The sequence below is a fragment of the Nasonia vitripennis genome, assembly GCF_009193385.2.
Source record: "Nasonia vitripennis strain AsymCx chromosome 3 unlocalized genomic scaffold, Nvit_psr_1.1 chr3_random0010, whole genome shotgun sequence".
Taxonomy (NCBI): domain Eukaryota; kingdom Metazoa; phylum Arthropoda; class Insecta; order Hymenoptera; family Pteromalidae; genus Nasonia; species Nasonia vitripennis.
The window spans coordinates 354,658-376,989 of record NW_022279630.1 but is presented as its reverse complement, the minus strand read 5'-3'; the positions used below and the strand labels follow the sequence as shown (position 1 = coordinate 376,989).

At 37.7% G+C, this 22,332-nt stretch overlaps 1 protein-coding gene across 1 annotated transcript in view; it reads left to right on the top strand.

The window, feature by feature from the left end:
- LOC116416870 (probable kinetochore protein NUF2) overlaps window positions 1-20,986 on the top strand; it is a 439,111-nt gene extending 418,125 nt beyond the window's left edge. The window contains exon 5 of the mRNA XM_031927120.2: window positions 19,537-20,986. Coding sequence (XP_031782980.1) covers window positions 19,537-19,715 — 179 coding nt within the window. The 3' untranslated portion in view covers window positions 19,716-20,986. The remainder of the gene's footprint in view (window positions 1-19,536) is intronic.
- The last annotated feature ends 1,346 nt before the right edge of the window (window positions 20,987-22,332 follow it).

Sequence of the window (22,332 nt, the reverse complement as noted above, 5' to 3'; positions counted from 1 at the left end):
TTTACGAGCCATTCTGTGAAACACACCAAATTGGTTCATAATTTTACGTATTGCCCAGTGTTCGGGCAAAATAGTAAGAATACTGACACGTAATGGATCGTTCTCCGGCAGGGATTGGAATTTCTTTTTAAGTCCAGTTAAAATATCCGTAAGATCATCTTGCATAGGTGCATCCGTGTTTGAAACCGAAGGTGAGTCAGTCTCTGATTCAAAATCAACACTCATACTGACGTTTGGAGATGACAAATCATGTAGTTTGTAAAAGGATTTTCTACATGTATCACAAATCAGTGAAGATGTTGGATAATCAGGATAGACATCTTGAAATTCTTTGGAGATCTTCCTAAGAGATTTGCTGTGTCCTGTATTAATATCAAATGGATTAACGCATCTATCGATACGATATTTTTTCGCAGGAGAAGACATTGTTGTAGGATATGAGAAAGCACAACCAAAACAAAAAAAATGTTAGAAATAACAAAATTACGGCTATTACAGTTGAACAAGGAGTTGCCGATAAAGTAAGACTTACTCAACAACTGCCTTAAAAAGAATGTTGAAGAAGAAGTCGCCAATGTATCTATTAATGTACTTATTAACTATCCTAAAAAGGACTGTTGGAGAAAAAGTTGCCTATGAATAAAGCCTCTGATGGACTTGCTCACCAACTATCCTGAAAAAGACTGTTGGAGAAAAAGTCGCCGATGAAAAAAGCATTCCTTGAAGAAAATATTCCTTTCTATGGGTTGCTAAACGTGGGAAGGGGTTGGGGGTGTAGGTAAAAAAGAGGGATGAAATAAATCACTTGAAAGCAATAAATTGCTTTGCCACAAAACAGTTTTATTTGCTGAAGTCGTTGCACAAGTTGTCATTGGACACGAACCGTGTACTTGCAGCATTAGGCTGTTGGAAGAGGGGCAAGGTACAGCGCTGGACCCAGCCTCCTTATGTGCCCTCCGCGATGCTACTTCACTTGTGGGTAATGCGCAGCCGCCTAGCGGCGCGCCGCGGTACTGGCGCCGCGGTGGTAAGCGCTGCAGCGTGCGTGGCGTGTTCGGCGGGTTGCGCGTTAGCAGGGTCTTTTCGCGAGAGAACCTGCGGGTGGGTTATGACAAATATCCGCCAGTTTATATTGGCCATATTGAATTTTGAAATTTCGAGGTTAAAATAAGATTCAGCGGCCCCTTAAACTTCCATACCGATACTTTAAATTGATCTAAAATCATTTGTTGCAGTAAAATTGGTTTAGTGGCGGTATAATGTCCGCCATTTTGGATTCACCATTTATAATTTTGAAATTTCGAGGTCAAGCTAAGATTCAGTGACCCCGAAAACCCCCATATCGATACTTTAAACTGATCTAAAATCATTTGTTGCGGTAAAATTGGTTTGGTGGTGGTATAATGTCTGCCATTTTGGATCCACCATTTCGAATTTTGAAATGTCGAAGTTAAAATAACATTCAGTGACCCTGAAAACTCCCATATCGATACTTTAAACTGATCAAAAATCATTTGTTGCGGTAAAATGGGTTTGGTGGAGGTATAATGTACACCATTTTGATTCCGCCATTTTTGATTTTGGAATTCCGTCAGCATTGTCAATAATATGTCCTATCATGAGTTGTACATGGTTTTTGGTGGGATATTTCACAAATTAGAACATTTTTACTATTGTTTTTGTTGAATGTGCTATGAAAACGCGGGTTTCAGGCTCCATATTTTATGCGCCACATTGGATTTTTGACAAGGCCAGAACTTTTTCAAAAGCCTTTGACCAGACGATCATTTTGAGACCTCTAACGTCTTGTTAGGTTAACCCAAATTTTGGGTGCACTGATGGTCCGGTTGACGTGAAACGTCCCATATATATATATATATATATATATATATATATATATATATATATATATATATACTAGGGGGGTACCCCCCTGCTCGCTCCGCTCGCCAACCCCCAAATTTTGGTTTTTATTTTATTGTATTGGTAAATAATAAATTGAGTATAAAAAATGTAAATATTTATTTATATAAAAGTATTGTAAATAATTAAAAAAGGACAGTTCATCTGTAGATAGTCAATTTAGATAGTAGATTTTTTTTGGAATTTAATCTTGAAATCATATTTTAACTCTCGTTTTTATTGTCTGATATATTCTGAAATTAATGTAAATAAATCAATTTGGTATTCAAATAGAAATTCATTTTTTTACTTAATAACCAAAATATTTTATAATAGATGATTTAAAAATGTTATCTTTATGATAAAAAGTAATAACTTATGTCTTTACAATAGAATTTCAAAAGAGAGGATTACCACACGCTCATATTGTAGTTACGCTACATCCAAAAAACAAGCTCATGACACCTCAATCTATTGACAAATACATTTATGCTGAAATTCCTGATAATTCAGATAAAGGTTTACAAAAATTAGTAATTAAACATATGTTACATGGACCACATACAGATAAATCTCATTGCATCATCAAAAATAATACTATTTGTAAAAAAAAAAATTTTCAAAACCATTCCGCGATATCACCATTCTTAAAGAAAATGGTTATCCTGAATATCGAAGAAGAAATAACATTTCACAAAACTATACTTATCGAATTAAAAAATTTAGAAAAATTATTCCAGTTGACAACACAATGGTTGTTCCTTATAATAACTTTTTATTGAAAAAGTATAAGTGTCATATTAATGTCGAATATTGTGCATCAATTCAAAGTATTAAATACATATTCGATTATATTCACAAAGGTGGAGATAGAGCATTATGTAAGATTGAAAATCCAAATAATTCTAGCGAAGAAACTCCCATAGTACATGATGAACTCACTCAGTATGTAGATGGTAGATATTTAAGCCCAATGGAAGCTGCTTGGCGTCTACAAGGATATCCTCTTTGTGATAAAATACCCGCTGTAGAACGTTTAGGAATCCATACAAAAGATCAACAACATATAGTTTACGAAGAAAATAAAGAATTGCAAGCCTTAAACAATAAAGAAACTACTTTAACAGCATGGTTTAAATTAAATAAAATTGATGATTTTGCAAAAACACTTAAATATGTTGAACTGCCTGAATATTATAGATTTAATAAAAAATCAAAATCTTGGATAAAACGTTCACGTTCTTCTCAATACAATACTATTGCTCGACTTAATATCGTATCACCAAAAGATACTGAGAGATTTTTTTTTAAATTGATACTAAATCGAGCAAGAGGTCCAACTTCATTTGAAGATTTGAAAAATCATAAAGATATAGAGTATCAAACATATAAAGACGCAGCACTTGCAATGGGCTTAATAGAAGATGATTCACATATTTTTATTATTTTTGAAGAAGCTTGTCACATCATGTTACCATTTCAATTACGTAAATTTTTTGCATGGTTTATTTTAGCAGAAAACATACAGGGTAATACAATTTGGAACAAATTTAAAAATTATTTCACAGAAGATTTTAAGACAAATAAAGAAAATAATGCTCTATCTCATATTCAAATTATATTAGAGAATGAAGAAAAATCTTGCAAAGATTTCAGTTTACCAGAACCAAATAGTATTATTAATGATGATGCAACATCTATAGATAATGTCTTACAAAGTACCGATATCTTTAAATGTACGTTTGATCAATTGACCGATGATCAAAAGGCAATTTTTGAAAAGTTAGTTGACAATGAATACAAAATTTATTTCATTGATGGACCTGGAGGTTCGGGAAAAACGTTTTTATATAAAACATTAATTTATTATTACATGTCATTAAACAAAAAAGTTTTATTAATGGCATGGACTGGTATCGCATCTATTTTGTTACCTAGGGGATTGACAAGTCATCGAACCTTCAGATTGCCTTTAGATTTAAATAATATTGAAAGTGCTTTTTTGAAATTAGAATCTGACAAAAAAAGATTAAGAGAGGCAGATTTAATAATTTGGGATGATACCTAAAAAAGCTTTAGAAATTATTAATCGTACAAGATGTATGTCGTAACGATATTCCTTTTGCGGGAAAATTAATAGTATTAGGAGGAGATTTCAGACAAATTCTTCCAGTAATTAAACATGGATACCGAAACTCTATCATAGAAGAAACAATTAAATATTCAACTTTGTGGCCTCTTTTTAAAATCTTGAAGCTCAATAAAAATATACGTTCGAATAATGTAGAATTTTCCTCTTTTTTGTTAGAAATAGGAGAAGGTAAAGTCGATACATTTGAAATTCCTCAAAAATGGAAAGCTACCGATGTTTGCAATGAAATTTATAAAAATATTAATTTAGGTGCTTCCGTTAGTAGCGTGATCTTAGCTCCTCATAATGAAGACATCAAAATTTTAAATAACAAAGTTCTAAAATTATTACATGGCGAATCAAAGACATATTATAGTGTAGATTATGCAACACATAAAGGAGTAGATCAAACAGAGGAAAATATTCATTTAAATTATCCAGTTGAAATGTTGAATAATATCAGAGAAGGTCTTCCACCACATAAACTTAATTTGAAAGTAAATGCAATAGTGATGTTAATTAGAAATTTAAGTATTACAGATGGTTTATGTAATGGCACTCGTTTAAAGATTACCAAATTATATGAGTATAACATTGAAGCAGAAATAATTACAGGCGAAAACATTGGACAGAAAGTTTTTATACCAAGAATAACACTAAACATCGAAAATTCATCTTCGTTTCCATTTACTCTTTTTAGAAAACAATTCCCAATCATATTAGCGTTTGCCATAACGATAAATAAATCACAAGGCCAAAGTTTTGATTCAATAGGAATTTTTTTGAAACGACAATAGATAATTTCTAACTTGATATATATCCAAATCAATAGTATAATTTTATTTACTAAATGAAACTATTGTTCATAGTAGCCTTTATTTTATATAATTATATCATGTCATATAATTACGTAAAATAATTGGCGAATTTTTTAAATAATAATTTAAGAAAAACAAAAAAAATCAACGCGCCTGAAACACATTGTATATCCATATTATAATGTGCTTCTGACAGTACCTCTTAGGTGGTGTGGAAATCTGTCGTTATTATCTTCTCAATTTAAACTTTAACCCAACGTTATACCATTTTTCCAACAAAGGAAATTTTGTCGATCTTCTTAATTTGATTATAAAACATCATTGTACCATTATTAAAAAAATGGAACTTTTGAAATCTTTTTGATTAAGTTTTATAATAATCATTTTAATATTAATAAAATTGATTTAACAGGGACCAACGGAGGGGATGCGGAGGGGGTGCGGAGGGGGGCGGAGGGGTTATTGACATAAATTTACACATGCATCTATATAATATAGGAAGATATATATATATATATATATATATATATATATATATATATATATAGGGCTGATAAAGTATTTTTATTAAAAAATTCAGAAAATTTCACAAAAAAAGTATTTAGGTAGTTTTAGTTAAAAATGCATCCTTTATAAGCTACAAATCATTCAAAATAGGTAAAAAATGCAAAAATTGCTTGGAACCTTACCTTTGACCAGCTAGAACCCGAAGCTAAATAAAGGAATCGCGTTGAAATTTTTTTTGGGAGTCAGGTACAACACATAGAACATATAAATACAGTTTAGACAAAAAATAAAATTTTTATCTTTGATTTCACAGAGAACCACCCATACATATATATATATATATATATATATATATATATATATATATATATATATATATATATATGGTTCTCTGTCAAATCGAAGATCAGAAATATTTTTCTTTTTTCAACCCACGGTAAATATGTTTCAGAAACAGTTCCCAATGCACCTGAATTTTTTAAAATGTTTAAATTACTTTTTACTAAAATGGTAGGGAGCCAAAGAAGTCAATTTTGGCAATTTTTGGGTTTTCAGCACAAATTAATTAATTCATAGCTCCTCAGGAAAGAATTTTTCACTATAGACATGGATACATTTTTTTTTTGTAAAATGTTCTCACCTTTTCAATAAAAATATCCTTAAAGTCATATATATGTTATACCTATCTTATAAGCCATTTAAACCTTAATATTGGTGAAAGTAAGAGTTTGATCCGGACTACGATCACAAAATAATTAATGGAGATACCTTTTTATAGTGCAAAGTTCCTGTATGGGCCCCAGAATGGCAGAGACCCTGTATCTTCAGCTAAAAATAAAGATATTCATAAATTCGTGCTAAAATGATTAAAATTCATATTTAAAGCCTGTAACACAGATTAGGAATTGCTTAAAGCATTCCTAAAAAAACCACAGAGGTAGCAAACAACAAAATTAGGAAAGTCACCGTAGGAGAAAATTGTTCCTCAATGTCCATCATTAACTAAAAATTCAAAGCTTAGTGACGAATTATTTAAATACATGTTTGCTTATAGAAATAAATTGCGTCACTTGGATCATCGCCAAAATAATCATAGAACTTAATTTTATTGTTACAAATATTCTTACCAGAGTCGAGAAATCGTGAATATATTATATCTCTTACAAAAATTAACTTACTTATCCACTGACTTTAAAATATTATGATCGAGTGTATAATTTATGTTATAATTTTTAAGAGTTTTTTTAAACATATCTACTTTTAATAATACTTTCAGGAAAAAAACATTGAATATGTTTCAATATACATTCGATTTATTTTAATTTAGAACACTAAATAGTAATAAAGCATTTATTTTTTTTAATTTTATATTTACATTTCATGTATATGTTTGAAATTAACAATATATCTACATAGATTAAAGGATTTATGTACAAATATACTTTGCATTTTTTAACATTGCTGTAAATATAGTCTGCAAATTGTTTTTATCCGCAAAAACCATAATAAAAATTTTCATAGAACGGCTGCAGAATTTAAATAAATAGATGCACTGAAAATTAATAAAATGAACGAAAAAAATATATTTAATTTTCGGAAAATATACCTTACCAGCACATCCTCGCCGTGAAAGTCGGGTAACAACATAATAAAGTTGGGTAACGTTGAAAGGATAAAGAACATTATTTTCGATTATTTCTTTTCTTATATATTGCAAGAATATCGGACATCACAACCTTCTACGAGACACCAACAATGAAAATTTGTTTATACTTATAAATAGGTAAGTCAAACTATATGGAATAGAATTATAGGCAGACTAAACGTTTGAAAGGCTGCGCAGGTTAAGTTTATATAAATACATTCTTGTTTTTCATCAATGATGTCTGCTCATGCAAAAAAATATAAGTAAATAGCATAAGCAATTGGTTTCAGTGCTCATTCTGCTCTAACCTTTCAAAGCACTAAGATAATTTGATCATAGTATTTTATTCAATAAGGCTGCGCATTTTGAACTTATATACATACTATCCTGTTGTTTATCAATTAAGTCTTTGCATGCGAGAGAATATGTATAAATAGCGTGAAAAATTAGACCCAGTGCTCATTCTGCTCTGACCTGTCGAAGCGGTAACATCTACTAATTCTATTATTTTGATTATAAATATTATCTGGAAGACACTTTATAGTTATTTACACGAATTTATTGCAGTATCAGAAGCAGACTAAACGTTCAAAAGGCTGCGCATGTTGAGTATATAAACTTTCTTCCCTGTTGTTTATCAATGACATCTGCGCATGCGCGAAAATGTGTATAAATAGCGTGAAAAATTGGTTCTCCTGCTCATTCTGCTCTGACCTCTAGAAGCGGTAATATCGGTGAATCCTTTTCTTTTTATTATTGGAACTGTCTGAAATATACTGTTATAGTTATTCGCTTCAATTTATTGCAGTATCAGAGGCAGACTAAACGTTTGGAAGACAGCGCCGGTTAAGTTTATATAAATACTTTTATCTTGATTATCAATGAAGTCTGCTCATGCACAAAAATATGTATAAATATCGTGAATAATTAGTTCCAGTGCTCATTCTGCTCTGACCTCTGAAAGCAGTAACATCGGTGAATCCCATTATTTTAATTATTAAAATTGTCTAAAATATACTTTTATAGTTATTCTCACGAATTTATTGCAGTATCAGAGGCAGACTAAACGTTTGGAAAACAACGCAGGTTGAGTTTATATAAATACTTTCCTGTTGTCTGTCAATGACTTCTGCGCATGCGTGAAAATATGTAAAAATAGTGTGAAAAATTAGTTCTGCTCTCACCTCTAGAATCTCAGTATATAAGTTTTAAATTGTTAATCTTTACCTTTTCTAATTTTTATTTTTCAAAATATTTATGCTCACCCAATTCAGTCGAGGCCACTGCAGACCACACAGCTTATCAGAGGGATATATACAAAAAATTGAAGCTAAAGGCTTCATTACACAACACCTCCCATCCTGACAGTCTCAAAAAGGTCATCTATGTCAAGGGCACGCCAACCCTGGTGGATCTTAGGAGAGCCCTTACGGCTCCGCTCAGCGAGCAACCTTCAAAAAACTTGCAGGCATCTTAAAGCCAGTCAACAAATTGATGCTTCACTACTAAACGCCTGTTCTATGTACGGTAAGCTTCATCTCTTTAAGGCAAAACTGTTTCAACTCTCTATGTTGCCGGATTGTGTTATGCTCCAGGATTGTGTCTTGTCTTCTGAGCTCGGAATGCATCAGTTCGATGTGTTCAGGTGTGACCGTGACCTGTCATCGTATGGAGTCGAGAGGGGTGGAGAAGTCCTGATTAGAGTAAAGAAGTTCCTACAGTCTGAACTTGTCCATGTTGATAATGTGATTGAGCAACTCATTATTCGAATATCTCTTTTCTCTCATAAACTTATTGTTGCAGCCTCTTATTTATGCCCTGACTCTTCTGTATAGGTGTTCTCCAGCCATGTATCTAACCTTTAAGATGCAAACATCAAATTTCCTGACCACCGTATGGTACTGCTAGGGGACTTCAATTTACATCACATCACCTGGATCTCAGACAGTTCGGCTTACTCACTGATGGCCTACCTCAGCCCAGCATTGAGGTCAGTAGCAAATATCATCAGTGGCTACTACACTTCCATGGATTTGATCCAGCACTTCAAGCATCATCCGAAGAAAGGATACTCTTTGGACTTGCTCTTTGCCCAGAAGTATTTCATCTCACCGATAGACTTCAATGAAGACATTCTGCTCTGCGATGATCACCACGTTCCCGGCATTATTTTGTGTAATATTAGTGTAGCGCCGTCTGCGTCCTGTAAGCTTACGTTTTGTAAGTGAAAATTTTACTCTGCAGATTTTGAGGCAATAAGGGCTCGTCTTTCGGAGAAGGACTCGGCAACTGTTTTGAATTTGTTCTCACATGATCCTGACGCTGGTGTTGCCAGATTTATGAAATTCTTAACAGTGTAATTGAACAGCACGTACCTATCACAAATCAGTCTCTCAGCTCGTATCCGAAATGGTACGACTCGGAATTGATCAACGATATTTGTAAAAAGAAAATCGCTTATACCACATGGAAATCGTCGAATTCCAAGCGGGACGACATCAAATTTAAAAGGTTGCGAGCAGTGTGTGTGAGGTTATCTAGATCTAAGTATCGTGAGTATATCTCTTCGGTTGAATTAGGCTTGAAGCGTAATATGCGGGCATTTTGGTCCTTCATTAAAAACTTAAGAAACAATTCAAGTATTTCGTCCAAAATGTACCATGGATCCACTGGGGCCGCCAGTGATGTTGAAGTGTCCAATCTTTTTTCTGGGTATTTTTGCTCCGTTTATAGAACGGATTCTCTGCATGAGATTGAGTCCAATAACGAGCCTCTGATTAGTTTACCCAACATCGTACTGTCCATAGAAACCTTACGTAGTATAGTAGTCAATTTGGACGACAACATCAATGGCGGCCCTGATGGTATTCTACCGTACTTGATAAAGAGATGTTGGTCATTATTGGAGCGTCCAATTGTTCATATTTTTGAGTCCATGCTTCGCTCTGGTTATTTCCCTACCTTTTAGAAATACTCTTTTGTCGTACCTATTTATAAAAATGGAGATAGGCATAGCGTAGCAAATTATCGACCAATATCCACGTTAAGCTGCATTCCCAAGATTCTTGATGCCTATCTGGCATCAGAACTGTCCAACTCTCTTCTATCTAAATTCGCTCAACAGCAGTACGGCTTTATCAGCAGGCGCTCCACGCTTACTAATCTCCTTGTATTTAACGTTTTCCTGTCAGAATCTCATTGTAACCACGAGCAAACTGATGCCGTTTATACCGATATGTCAAAAGCGTTTAACTCCATCAATCACAGCAGTCTTATTTCGAAACTTTTCAATATTGGTATACGCGGGAAATTGTTGGATCTTCTGAGATCCTATTTAACGAACCGTTCGCAAGCGGTAAGAGTAAACAAGGCAGTGTCGTCTCCCGTGGACGTACCATCCGGAGTTCCGCAAGGTTCCCACCTGGGATGACCCGTGAAGCATCAGAGGGATTTGGATACACTGGTAGCTTGGTCAGTTGAGAACGGCCTATCTTTGAATGCCAATAAATGCTCGGTGATTTAATTTTCCAAGTCGTTGCTTTTCTTTGATTATTGCATTAATGGATCTAGGCTGCAGAGAGTTGATGCAGTCAAGGATCTAGGTGTGATCTTTGAATCATCATTGACGTTTATACACAGCAAATTGACGCAGTCGTGTCCAGATCCCTCCAAATACTGGGCATCATTAAGAGTTCCACTGTTAATTTTTCGGACTCCTCTGCGATCATTTATTTATATAAGACTCTGGTACTCCCTCACTTACTATACTGTCCAGAGATTTGGCGACCACACTCTCAATATCTAATTTATAAACTTGAATCGGTACGTCATTCTTTCCTTAGCTATATTGCGTTTAAAATGGGTAAACCCTTACATAGATTTTGTCACGACTACTCAGAAATTGCAGAGGGGTGCGACATCCCAACGGTGGACTCAACGTTTTATCTCCATGACTGCGTTATGACCTTAAAGATTCTTCGTGGTCTAACTAACTCTGAGAGACTGAGTAATTTCTACGTTAGTCGAACGGTTGCGTATCCGTTAAGTAACTTTCGTGATCTTCGTGAAAGCAACTTCTCCTCTAATCTCGGGTTCTACAGCTCTATTAACCAAATGAAATGCCAATGGAATTCTATCCCGAATAACGTCCAAAGTAATGAGTCTATTGTTCAATTTAAGTCCTCTATCCGCTCGTTATCCCTGGCCTACTAGCCAGATGTATGTATTTCCGAATTATTTTTGTACATTCGCATTTAATGAAGTATTTATCATTTGTTTTCTCTTTCTCTAAACTTGTATTTATTACCTGTAGTATTTTTGTAAAGGGCATTTCGACCGTTAAATTTCTTAATGAATACATAAATAAATAATATATTGTCTCAAGAACTTATTCAAGTTCTGTTGCAATGAACCTTTTGTCGTATCCATTTTGAGTAAGGCTCTTTTTGTTGTACCCACACATTTTTCTGCTTGACAATTTGTCGAACGGTGATAAGAAGCAGTAAGTTTGTGATATTTCACTCCACTTATCTTGAGGAATGTTTAAAACTTATCTGAAACAAATTGACAGTCATTATCTGAAACAACAATGCTAGGTACAACATAAGTAGCTAATAACTGATCAAGAATATCGATTGTAGCAGTGCTAGTACTGGAACTGGTGACTTGACTTCAAGCCATTTACTATAAACATCAGTGATAACTAGAAGCACCTTACCAGCTACTGGTCCAGCGTAGTCTATATGAATACGTTCCCATGGGCCTTTAGGACATTTCCAATGATATGTGTTGCATTTGGGTGGAGCATGAGCATGTTTGGCACACTTAGCACAAGAGTTAGCAATAAGTTTAATACCTGCATCAATTCCTGGCCAGTAAACAAAAAGTCGTGCCAAACCTTTCGTTTTGACAATGCTCAAATGTGCTGATTCAATGTCGTTTAAAATTGCTTGACGAAGAGATGATGGAATCACAACTCGATGTTCAAAAATCAAGCAATTTTGAAGATAGATCATAAGAAGATTCAGGCGCTTTGTATCCATGACGAGATAGATCTTGACCAACTTCGAGTAGTTGAATAATTTTACTTAGGTTAGAATCTTTACGAGTTTTCTTTGCAATCTGCTCTGCACGTACAGGAAACTAATTGTTCTTGTTGATAATAAATGTGTCAAAAGAATCAAGTTTGGTCATTTCTTCAATAGCGTCTTTCGATTAGCGTGTAATGTCCCGCGTTTATACTCTTAAATTATATATTTGTACATCCTGCGAACCGGCAACCGTGTGAGCACGTAGAGAGGCATATGGATCGTAGGTGCATCCGACTGCGACATTACACAACTGAGAGCCGAAAATCGGAGCGAGTGCTCTGACCTCTGTGTCAGCACTCCTCGTGCGCGGGAAATACGACTACAAGGCGTACGCGTCGATCCTTTGTGGCGAATGCTGATTGGACTACCGCGATCTTTGTCATCTAAATTTCATAACTGCGTGAATCGGTACCGAGACTTTAAAAACCCCTAAGCCAATCCACGCAGGGCCTTTTTGCGTAGTGACTTACTCACTAGCGGCTACAACCGATTCTAAGGTGAAGCGGCGGTGTTCGCTAGTGTTAATGTTTGGAGCATGCTAAATCCGTCCAACACCTTGGGAGCGTGCTAAATCCGTCCCTTGGCATATCATACACCGGAGAGCCCTTTGAATACAGATCAGTGACACAGAGAGAAGTACAAGCTAAGGTCCGTCGAGTGGAATCCTCGGCGTTAGCAAGAGCAGTTGATCATCCCCATTTTAAATTGCCACGTGAACGCGTGTAGATAATACAGTCAGTATCTGCCACGAAGGGTGATTAGAACCATCTAGAGTGCGCAGGATTATAATAATAGTAAGTTGTTAAGATAAATCATAGGTACTTTACAATTAATAAATAAATAAAACTAAACTTACTAAATACAACTGTAAAACGACAACATCCTAAGCTAAATGCGAATCTCCGTCAACTCTGTAAACTGAACGTCTGTGAAGTGCTCTGGGCCAATAAAACATAACAATCAATATAAATAAAACCATTGTTTACTAAATTGATAATAATAACTAAACCTCAATCAGAACAAATAAATTCGAATCAGCTTCGCAGTCACGACGTTCAGGTAAGAGTACTTTACTTGTGGACTAACCATCAGCGTCCACACACAAGATGAGTTAAGCGGACATAACGCGGAGTCCGCAGGACACTGAAGTTTCAGAAGCGACTTGCCTACAACGATCGTAAGTACAGCGGACACTCCCACATCCGCCAAACGTTGTCTCGGACAGAACACCGCACGCAAATACGTGTCCACACAGACTAGTACAGCGGGACATACTCAATTCAGTCCGCGTGTAACTCTAGTAACAGAACAGGCTCCCGAGCCCGTCCTACTATCTAGTACGGTCTTTACAAACCGTTGAAGGAAGTGGAGCACGTGAACAATAATCTGCATTTAGTTGGTTTGAACTTAATATCGTAGTTGAAATGAGCTAAGTAATCAGCATAATTAGCCATTCGACTGGTACAAAGAATGGGAAGTGATTTTTCAGGATGAAAAATCTGTGTCAATAGCTTGTGATCTGTATACAGTGTAAAATGATGAGCGTATAAATAATTGAAAAATTTTTGACAAGCTGCACCAACTCCTTAACGAGGTCCTGCTAGGCAACCGCAAACCTACGCTACATGCAGCGCCTCGCCGGGACGGTCATCACGAACAAAGCTCTGCGGGGCAAGTGGCTCGACCAACTGCCAGCTCCAGCTAGCCATATATGCAGGGTGCTAAGAGCGACCTCCCTGGACGAGCTCGAAACCCTGGCAGATAAACTTGTGTCACCAGGCATCACGGTCAGCGCAGTCTTACGCCCCAGCTCGTCAGCTTAGTTACAATATTTAGTGGCATTTCTTCAGGCACTGCGTCGCCCATCTCAACGCAAGAATTCGTCTCGCTGCGGCTTGGTCTCGCCCAGATCACAACGATGCTACAGCAGCAGTCAGTCACGACCTGCGTTTTCCCGGCGCACGGAAACTAGCAGCGCCACCGCTCCTGTAGGCAGACGCGGTTGGTGCCCCTCAAGAGCAACGGCTGCACGTCACCGATAAGGGATCCGGGCTCAGCTTCCTGGTTGACACGGATTCGGCTGTCTCCCTGCTGCCTCGCTCATACATCAAGTGACCTTCACAGCGCGCTCTACTCAAGCTCAGCGCAGCCAACGCCACGTCCATCGGTATGTACGGTTCAAATCGTATAAACTTGGACTTGCGGCTACGACGCTCGTTCGCCTAGAAGTTCGTAGTAGCAGACGTCAGCCACCCAATCCTGGGCACTGATTTCCTTGCACACGTTGGCCTCATCGTAGATATGCAGCGACGACGCATCATAGACGCTGACATCTCGCTCCATGCTGACGGCTCCATGAGACCAGCAGAAGTGCACTCCATCGAGGTCATCATCTCCGCTGACGTAGCAGAGGGCATCTTCGCAGATTTTCTATGGCAATACAGCGACCTTGCATCCCCAGAAAGCTCAGTTATCGCTCTGCCAGGCCTCGACACGCATCATCATATCCAGACAACCGGACCGCCTGCAGCAGCCAAATCCCGTCGTCTCCTGGGCTCCCATCTTAAAGCATCTAAGGCAGAATTCCGTGTCCTTTTGGAGCTGGGCATCGTGCGCCCCTCTGACAGCAACTGGGCCAGCCCGCTCTGCCTAGTTCTTAAACCAGACGGCACGTATCGAATAACCGGAGACTAGAGGCAGCTCAACAGTCGCACGATCCCAGATCGCTATCCGCTGCCAATAATAGACGACCTGCTGCTCAGCCTAAGAGGAAGTATATTTTCGGTCATTGACCTCAAGGAGACATTCTACCAGGTACCCATAGCTCCCGAAGACGCTCATAAAACTCCGCCGCAGAGGCCGCCAGCACCACCTTTCTGCGCGATGACGCGCCCAGACGTCTGTTAACCGACGCATTGGACCACGCTATAGGCACTGCTCTGGAATCTGATGGCTCATGGAGGCCCCTTCAATTCTTCTCAAGAAAGCTGTCGGCTGCAGAACGAAACTACAGCACCTACGATCGAAAGCTTCTCGCCACTTTCGTAGCAGTCAAATACTTCAAGGGTATTCTCAAAGGCGCCCATTCACATTACTCACGGATCATAAACCGCTCACCTACGCGGCGCACCAGGCCCCAGAAAAGGTCTTACCGCGTCAGTCTCGACAACTCGACTATATTTTACAATTTCAGATCACCCTAGCATACACGAAAGGCCCAGACAACACGACAGCGGACGCTCTCTCTCTCTCCAGGGTCGAGGCCATCGACATGCCAGCCAACAGCGATCTCGCCACCCTGGCTCAGCAGCAGCAGGAAGACTTGCCACACATCCTGGCCTCGCCTTCGCCAGCGCTCGCCCTGCACACACTTAAATCGGCGATGCGACGCTCTACTGCGCAGTCGACGACAATCAGGTCCGGCCATACGTACCTCGGCAGCTTGAGAGGGCTATGTTCGACGTCACACGCGGCCTTTCATACCCGAGCGTACGAGCAACAATCCGTCAGACCGCACAGAAGTACTTCTAGCCGAGTATGCGGAAAGACGTCGCGCGCTGGGCACGCAGCTGTGTGCCATGCCAGCAATCGAAGGTGCATCATCATAACCGCTTAGCTCTGGGAGAATTCGGCACTGGAATGAGGCACCAGACGCACGCTTCAACCACATTTACCTCGATTTGATAAAATTGCCGCTTAACTCCGGATTACAGTATTGTCTAACCATTATAGATCGCTTCTCGAGGTGGCCTGAAGCCATCCTTATCCCAGACGAGCAAGCAGCTACCACCGCCAGAGATTTATTTGATAGAGGCAGAACTCTTCTCAACACTCTCCAAAATCATCGCAGCAAACCGGGTCCGCACGACGCCGTATCACCCGCAGTCTAACGGTATGGTGGAGCGCATGCATTAAACACTCAAAGCAGCTCTGGTCGATCGCCCTCCCAGCGGTAGTTCTACGTACAACGTACAAGGAGGATCTCCAAGCTTCGCCCGCGGGGATACTGTTCGGCACAACGCTGAAAATCCCTGGTAACTTCTTCGTACCGAGCAGCCACCCAGATGCTAACGCTTTGGCTTCAGTCGTCGAGCTGAGATGACTGATGCAGCAATTTCGTGCCGTCCCTGGTTTCAGACACTCCACATCCCCCGCTCCCTTTTTTCATCCAGACCTTCGTACCTGTTCTCATGTTTTTAGGCGAGTCAAGGCGGTGAAGACAACGCTGCGGCCACCGTTCACAGGACTATACAGGGTGCTGAAGCTCCTGAACGACCAAGTGTACCGCATTGAAATAAATGGCGCATCCAAAGCCATTTCCACCACATCTCTTAAGCCTGCCCACCACTGCCCGCCTCGCAGCCGCTCCAGGCGCAGGCCGCACCATCACCAGCAGGCCCACCTGGGCCTTCGTCAACTCCCCAGCAGCCTACGCTACCCGCATCACAGCCAGCCCAGGTGCAGGCCGCTCCAACATCAGCAGACCCGCCTGGTCCTTCGCCGATCCGCCAGCAGCCTACGCTGCCCATCCTACAGCCCTCCCCGGCGCAGGCCGCGCCAACATCAGCGCCTGCCTCGTCACACCAGCCAGACTAGTCAAGCCAGAAGCATCCCCTCAACAGGCATCAACAATGTTTGGTATCGTTTCTCCTGTAGCCCACACTCGCCACTGGTGGAGTTTTATAAGAGTAACTGTGGAGGCTCACGCCAACCACTACCGAGGTCGACGGAGAAAATAGCTCCTGGTGCCGAGGGCCGAATTCTATTAGAGCGGTCTCTCCATCCGACTTCCGGCTGCCCGAGGGGCTACCGCTGAACCGCCATGATGCATAGCGAACATGTGTTTAGGCGACTTAACACATGTATCATAAATTGTCGTTCAACGGCAAATAATTTATTTTTCATTTTCATTTTCATTTTCATTATGTATTTCTGCACTAATTAATTGGTTTACGTGATTTGCAGCGTAAATTTTTTGTCCTCTTTCTCAAACAAATGTAAAATCGACAGTGACAAATGGACGAAGAAAATTAGAGAGATAAATAACTATATACACATAAATAACTTTTTTAATAATATAAAAATTTGACGTCGCTTACTAGATAATAATGAGATATCATATTTTTCTATTTGTTTACTAAAATTTTAGCATCTTCATATTTATGATAATCAGTGAATAAATAATCATTTTAATTTGGCGGTAAAAATCTGCAAAAATTAAAATTATAAAGGATTAAAGCATGATAGGCAAACATTATAAAACTGAAATTATGAAATTCAACAATTTCTGAAACAAAAATATTGAATTGAAATATTATGAAATAGAAAATAACAAGAGTTTAGAGTAGTTTTATTTTTAATTTAGAATTAAAAATTTATTTTTTCAACTATTCTAGTTTATTAATTCAATTTTCTTTAATTCAAGTTTTAAAATTTTACCATCCATTATATATCAATGCATAATTTTTGTGTTTCAAATCTTTATGATTCAACATTTTTACAATATTCATCGACCTTCTCGCTTTAAAATACGAGGACAGAATGAGCAGTCCGCGAACGTGGCAGGGTACAGGATTAGTCAATAACAATATCTTGGGTTAGTGTAAAACTTAGGCTTACTATTAAGTAATGGTTTAGCATACACAGCCTGCCTGATGGGCAGATGGCAGCTATTGATACACAATTCTCTGCTAAAACCTTAATTATCCCTGCTGGCACATTGTGACACTCGGTGAAATGTTTTGTGAATTTTTTCACTATCCGTAGGATTCCAAGTGTACAAATGGTTATAATTAAAGATTCAAATTATAAAAAAAATATTTTAAATGTACTTATTAGTTATTGAACTAAGCGATGAAGTTTTTAGTTATACAGAGTATACCGAGTGAGCAAAAAAATGTTTGAACCTTAGTACCTATGAAACTAACTGATTTTATAACTAGCCTAAAGAGGAAGATCAAGAGACGACAGAATGCTAACTAAATCCGAAATTGGAACTTGAAAACTTTGCTGCTACACCAAGTCGCAAAGCTATAGCTGCTGATACATCTGACGCAATAGGGCTCAGTCGCCGTTCTTGGTAGGTGCGCATCACACACTCACACACACTCTGCGCTGGTGATGTTGATGGCTCACTTGCAGAAGCCGACGCACAGTGGGGCCAAATGGAAAAAAATGAACAAAAATCTGCTTCACTTCTGGTTGCGACCAAAATAACTTCTACTGCGGAGAAAATACGTTTTTAAGTATATTTTATGAATCTTTTTTCCCCGCAGTCATTCCTATTGATTTGAAAAAATTACACGGACGTTGGAAACCTTTAGATTTTCATCAATTTTACCTAATTTGCAAAAACATGAACTAAAATGCGCTTCGAGCGTGGTTGCGACCAAAATAACATATAAAATATACTTGATAACGAACATTTTCACTGCGGTAGATGTTATTTTGGCCGCAACCACGCTCGAAGCGCGTTTTAGTTCATTTTTCTGCGAATTCGGTAAAATGTATAAAATTCTAACGATTTTCAGCGTCTCTGAAACTTTTTCAAATCGATAGGAATGACTGCGGGGGGGGGGGGGAAATATTTATAAAATATACTTAAAAACGAACATTTTTACCACGGTAGATGTTATTTTGGTTGCTCCCCCGCTCGAAGAGTTCATATTTATGCCAATTAGGTAAAATTCATAATAATTGATGATGATGATGATAATGATTAGAATTAATCACTCCGGGGGACAAAGATTCATAAAATATACTTAAAAATGAACATTTTTACCGGGTAGATGTTATTTTAGTCGCAACCACGGTCGAAGCGCGTTTTAGTTTATTTTTCTGCAAATTGGGTAAAATTGATAAAATTCTAACGATTTTCAGCGTCTGTGAAACTTTTTCAAATCAATAGGATTTACTGCGGGGAAAAAGATTCTTAAAATATACTTAAAAACGTACATTTTCACTGCTGTAGAAGTTATTTTGGTCGCAACCAGAAGTGAAGCAGATTTTTGTTCATTTTTTTTATTTGGCTCCACTGTGCGACGTCCCCTCGTTCGGTCGCTGATCGATATGCAGGGTCGTCCTTCCCTAAAGTAGCAGTTTATAGGTGACGATGATATATAGGTGACGCGTTCGTATCTATGGCCGGAAGCTATCTGTCTGTCCATCAGACTACGACTCATATGCAAGGCCCCGAATTTCGCCTTGCTCTTGCGAAACGTCGCGTTTGAACGATGCGCGAATCTATCCGATTTCGTACCTTGTTACAACATCTTAAACTTGCGTCAAGTTAATTTTGCGGCACTTGGATCGAAATATACTATTATCAGGAAACAGCTAAATTTAAATTGTGAACTATTTGATAATACTTGAACTTCTTGACAAAGGAAGTACAAGATCACTTTTATAATTGTAATAACATAACATTTATTTTCTTTGTTTCAGATGAGTTGAGAAATCGTGATGAAAAAATACAAGAGCTTCTAAATGAATTAAACCAACTACAGGAATCCCTTGCAAGTCTTATAAGCTGTCCTAATAGATATGTAGAATCTAATGAAAATGCAATCAAGGAACGAATACATGAAATCTTAAAAGAAAATCAAGACAATATTTTGGTATGAATTCAAAACACATACATTCGGTGGTAGATTATTCTCAAAGAACGTTTCAAACTGAATAGCAACATCGCTTGTCAATTTCGAGATTTGTAACGTGGCACTAGTATCCTGTCTTTAAAATTTTGTACTTTGAGCTGGGAAAACCACGAACAGACTTCGTGGCGCGAAATTCAAATCTCGTATTATCATTGCCGCGAGAAAACTCGTTTTGAACGTTAAATGTGTTATTGGGGGATATATCAACAAATATATTGTAAGCGGACAATCGATGCAACTCAAGCACTTTCCGTGTGAAGTGCGATGTTAGTGATTGTCTACTTAAGTTCTTCGTACCCTTAATTACGGTCGCCACCTGCTTGTTACGTACAAGCAGAAAAACTTGTTTATTAATTAATTAATTGAAGTACTAGCAATAATCATCTCGCACGCTAACGCTCGCTCGATTGTGTTTCAATGGAGATTTATTTCAACATGTACATTATAAATAAGTGCATTTAAAATAAATTTCTTAGGATTTGAATTTTCAATTATATGAAAGTTGATATTTTAAAAATATTGTAAATTTTGTGTCATAAGATTCTGCAAGGGAACAGATATATTTTAACAATTGTAAAATGAATCTTTAATTAAATTTTTTTAATCTGTATTTTTAAATTTAATTAAACAGTAGCATACATTTAAAATTAATGTTTTAAGAAAAGAAAATTTTGAATGATGTTAAATACCAGGCAGATTGATTAGACAAAAAAAAGTAATGCATTTTTTAAATTGAATCATTCAAGATGTTATAAACGTTGTATATCTACATTGTATAAGTTATTTGAATATATATTTATATAAATATACGCACTGTAAAAGAAGTTTAAATAAGATACGAATTACAAAGAGGTCACTCTAATACTAATAAAATTAAGAAATATAGATAGTGTGACCCTGAAGGACCGGAGAACCGGGGAAAAAGTGTTCATACTTAATATAATGTATGTATAATAATATAAGATAATTACATAAGTAATTGCACTGTAAAAGAGGTTCAAATGAGATGCAAATTACAAAGAGGTCACTCTAATATATAGTAATAAAATTAAGAAATATAGAAAGCGTCACCCTGAAGGACCGGAGAATATAATATAATTACATAAGTAAACGCACTATAAAAGAGGTTCAAATGAGATGCGAATTACAAAGAGGTCACTCTAATACTGATATAATTAAAAAATATAGATAGTGTGACCCTGACGGACCGAAGAACCGGAGAAAAAGTGTTCATGCTTAATATAATTTATAATAGAATGTCTTCGATAATGGCTGCTGCGACAGATATTACTTATTCAGGAATATTAAAGCAAGGTCGATTATGGAGAACACTTCTGATCAATAATTAATAAACTGTACATTTATAGATTAATTAGTTTTAACAAAGTATCGCGTTGTTAATGCGGAGCTCAATCACGCTCAGCGTTAACGAGCCTGTACCACTATTAATATTTATGTGAGGAAGCTCTGTTCACTAGAGCAGTTGATTTGTCACTGGTTTGTTTGAATTGCCCGCGCGCTTATATACCGGCCCCGCGTGGTCCTTACGGCTGATTACCGACATGGCGGTCTGACCATTGGTGTTTCGGTAGTCGGCCGTTTGGTGCTGACGTGTGAGTTGCTGTCAGCCTTGGCCCGTTTGGTGGTTGTCGTCGTCCCTGCAGCCTTTTCCCTTTGGTCGACGTGCTTTTTGGGTTCGTCCAAAGGGATGCTTAGGATATCCTTATAATATTAATAATAGATAATAAAAAATAAACAACTAGTTGCTAATTGAAATGTAACATATTACTTTACGGATTGAAAAAAAGGTTATTATACAAAAATAGCAATGACAGCGTCAATTAGTTTAATAAATAAACTATTTAGAATTTTGGCTTACAGTTCAGAAACTTATAGCATATAATTTAGCTATTCCATGATCTGATGATTTCGTCTAAATCAATGTTATCTGAACTTAATAATTCTTTCATTTTTTTAGAAATGAAAATAGAGACTGAAGATGGTGTAGTGACAGCATCAAAAGATGTTTCCCTTTCAACAATATTGCTAAAGTTTCTGAACTGCAAGCCAAAGTTCTTCAAATAGTTTATTCATTAAACTCATTGACGCTGTCATTGCTATTTTTGTAGAATAACCTTTTTTTCAAACCGTAAAAGTAGTAGGGGCTATACGGGTTCTGCGTCACTTACCATCCGATCTGGCATTTCTACCATACCGACGTCGGTAACTGTTGGTATGGCAGTTCTGCCTTATCGGCCCCCTTCCCTGTGTCATCTCGCGTCCAGCGGCACCCTGCATTTTCAGCAGCCCGCGTTCCCTAAGTAAAAAAAATCGATGATCTATAACGATTATTCCTGCCATGCCGACGTCTGTAACTCGCTGCTTATATATTTTTTTCATCCATAGGCCCGATGCCCGAATCCCGCGTCCCGAATTTTTCTTCACGATTACAGGCTGTTGTCCGTGGGCCGAATCTCACTACAAACTTGATGTTTATTAAAATATTAATCACTGAATTTTTTTGCGAGGCTAGCTCCCCACTTTCACGATCACTTTTTTTATATTCACTTTATATTAATTATAA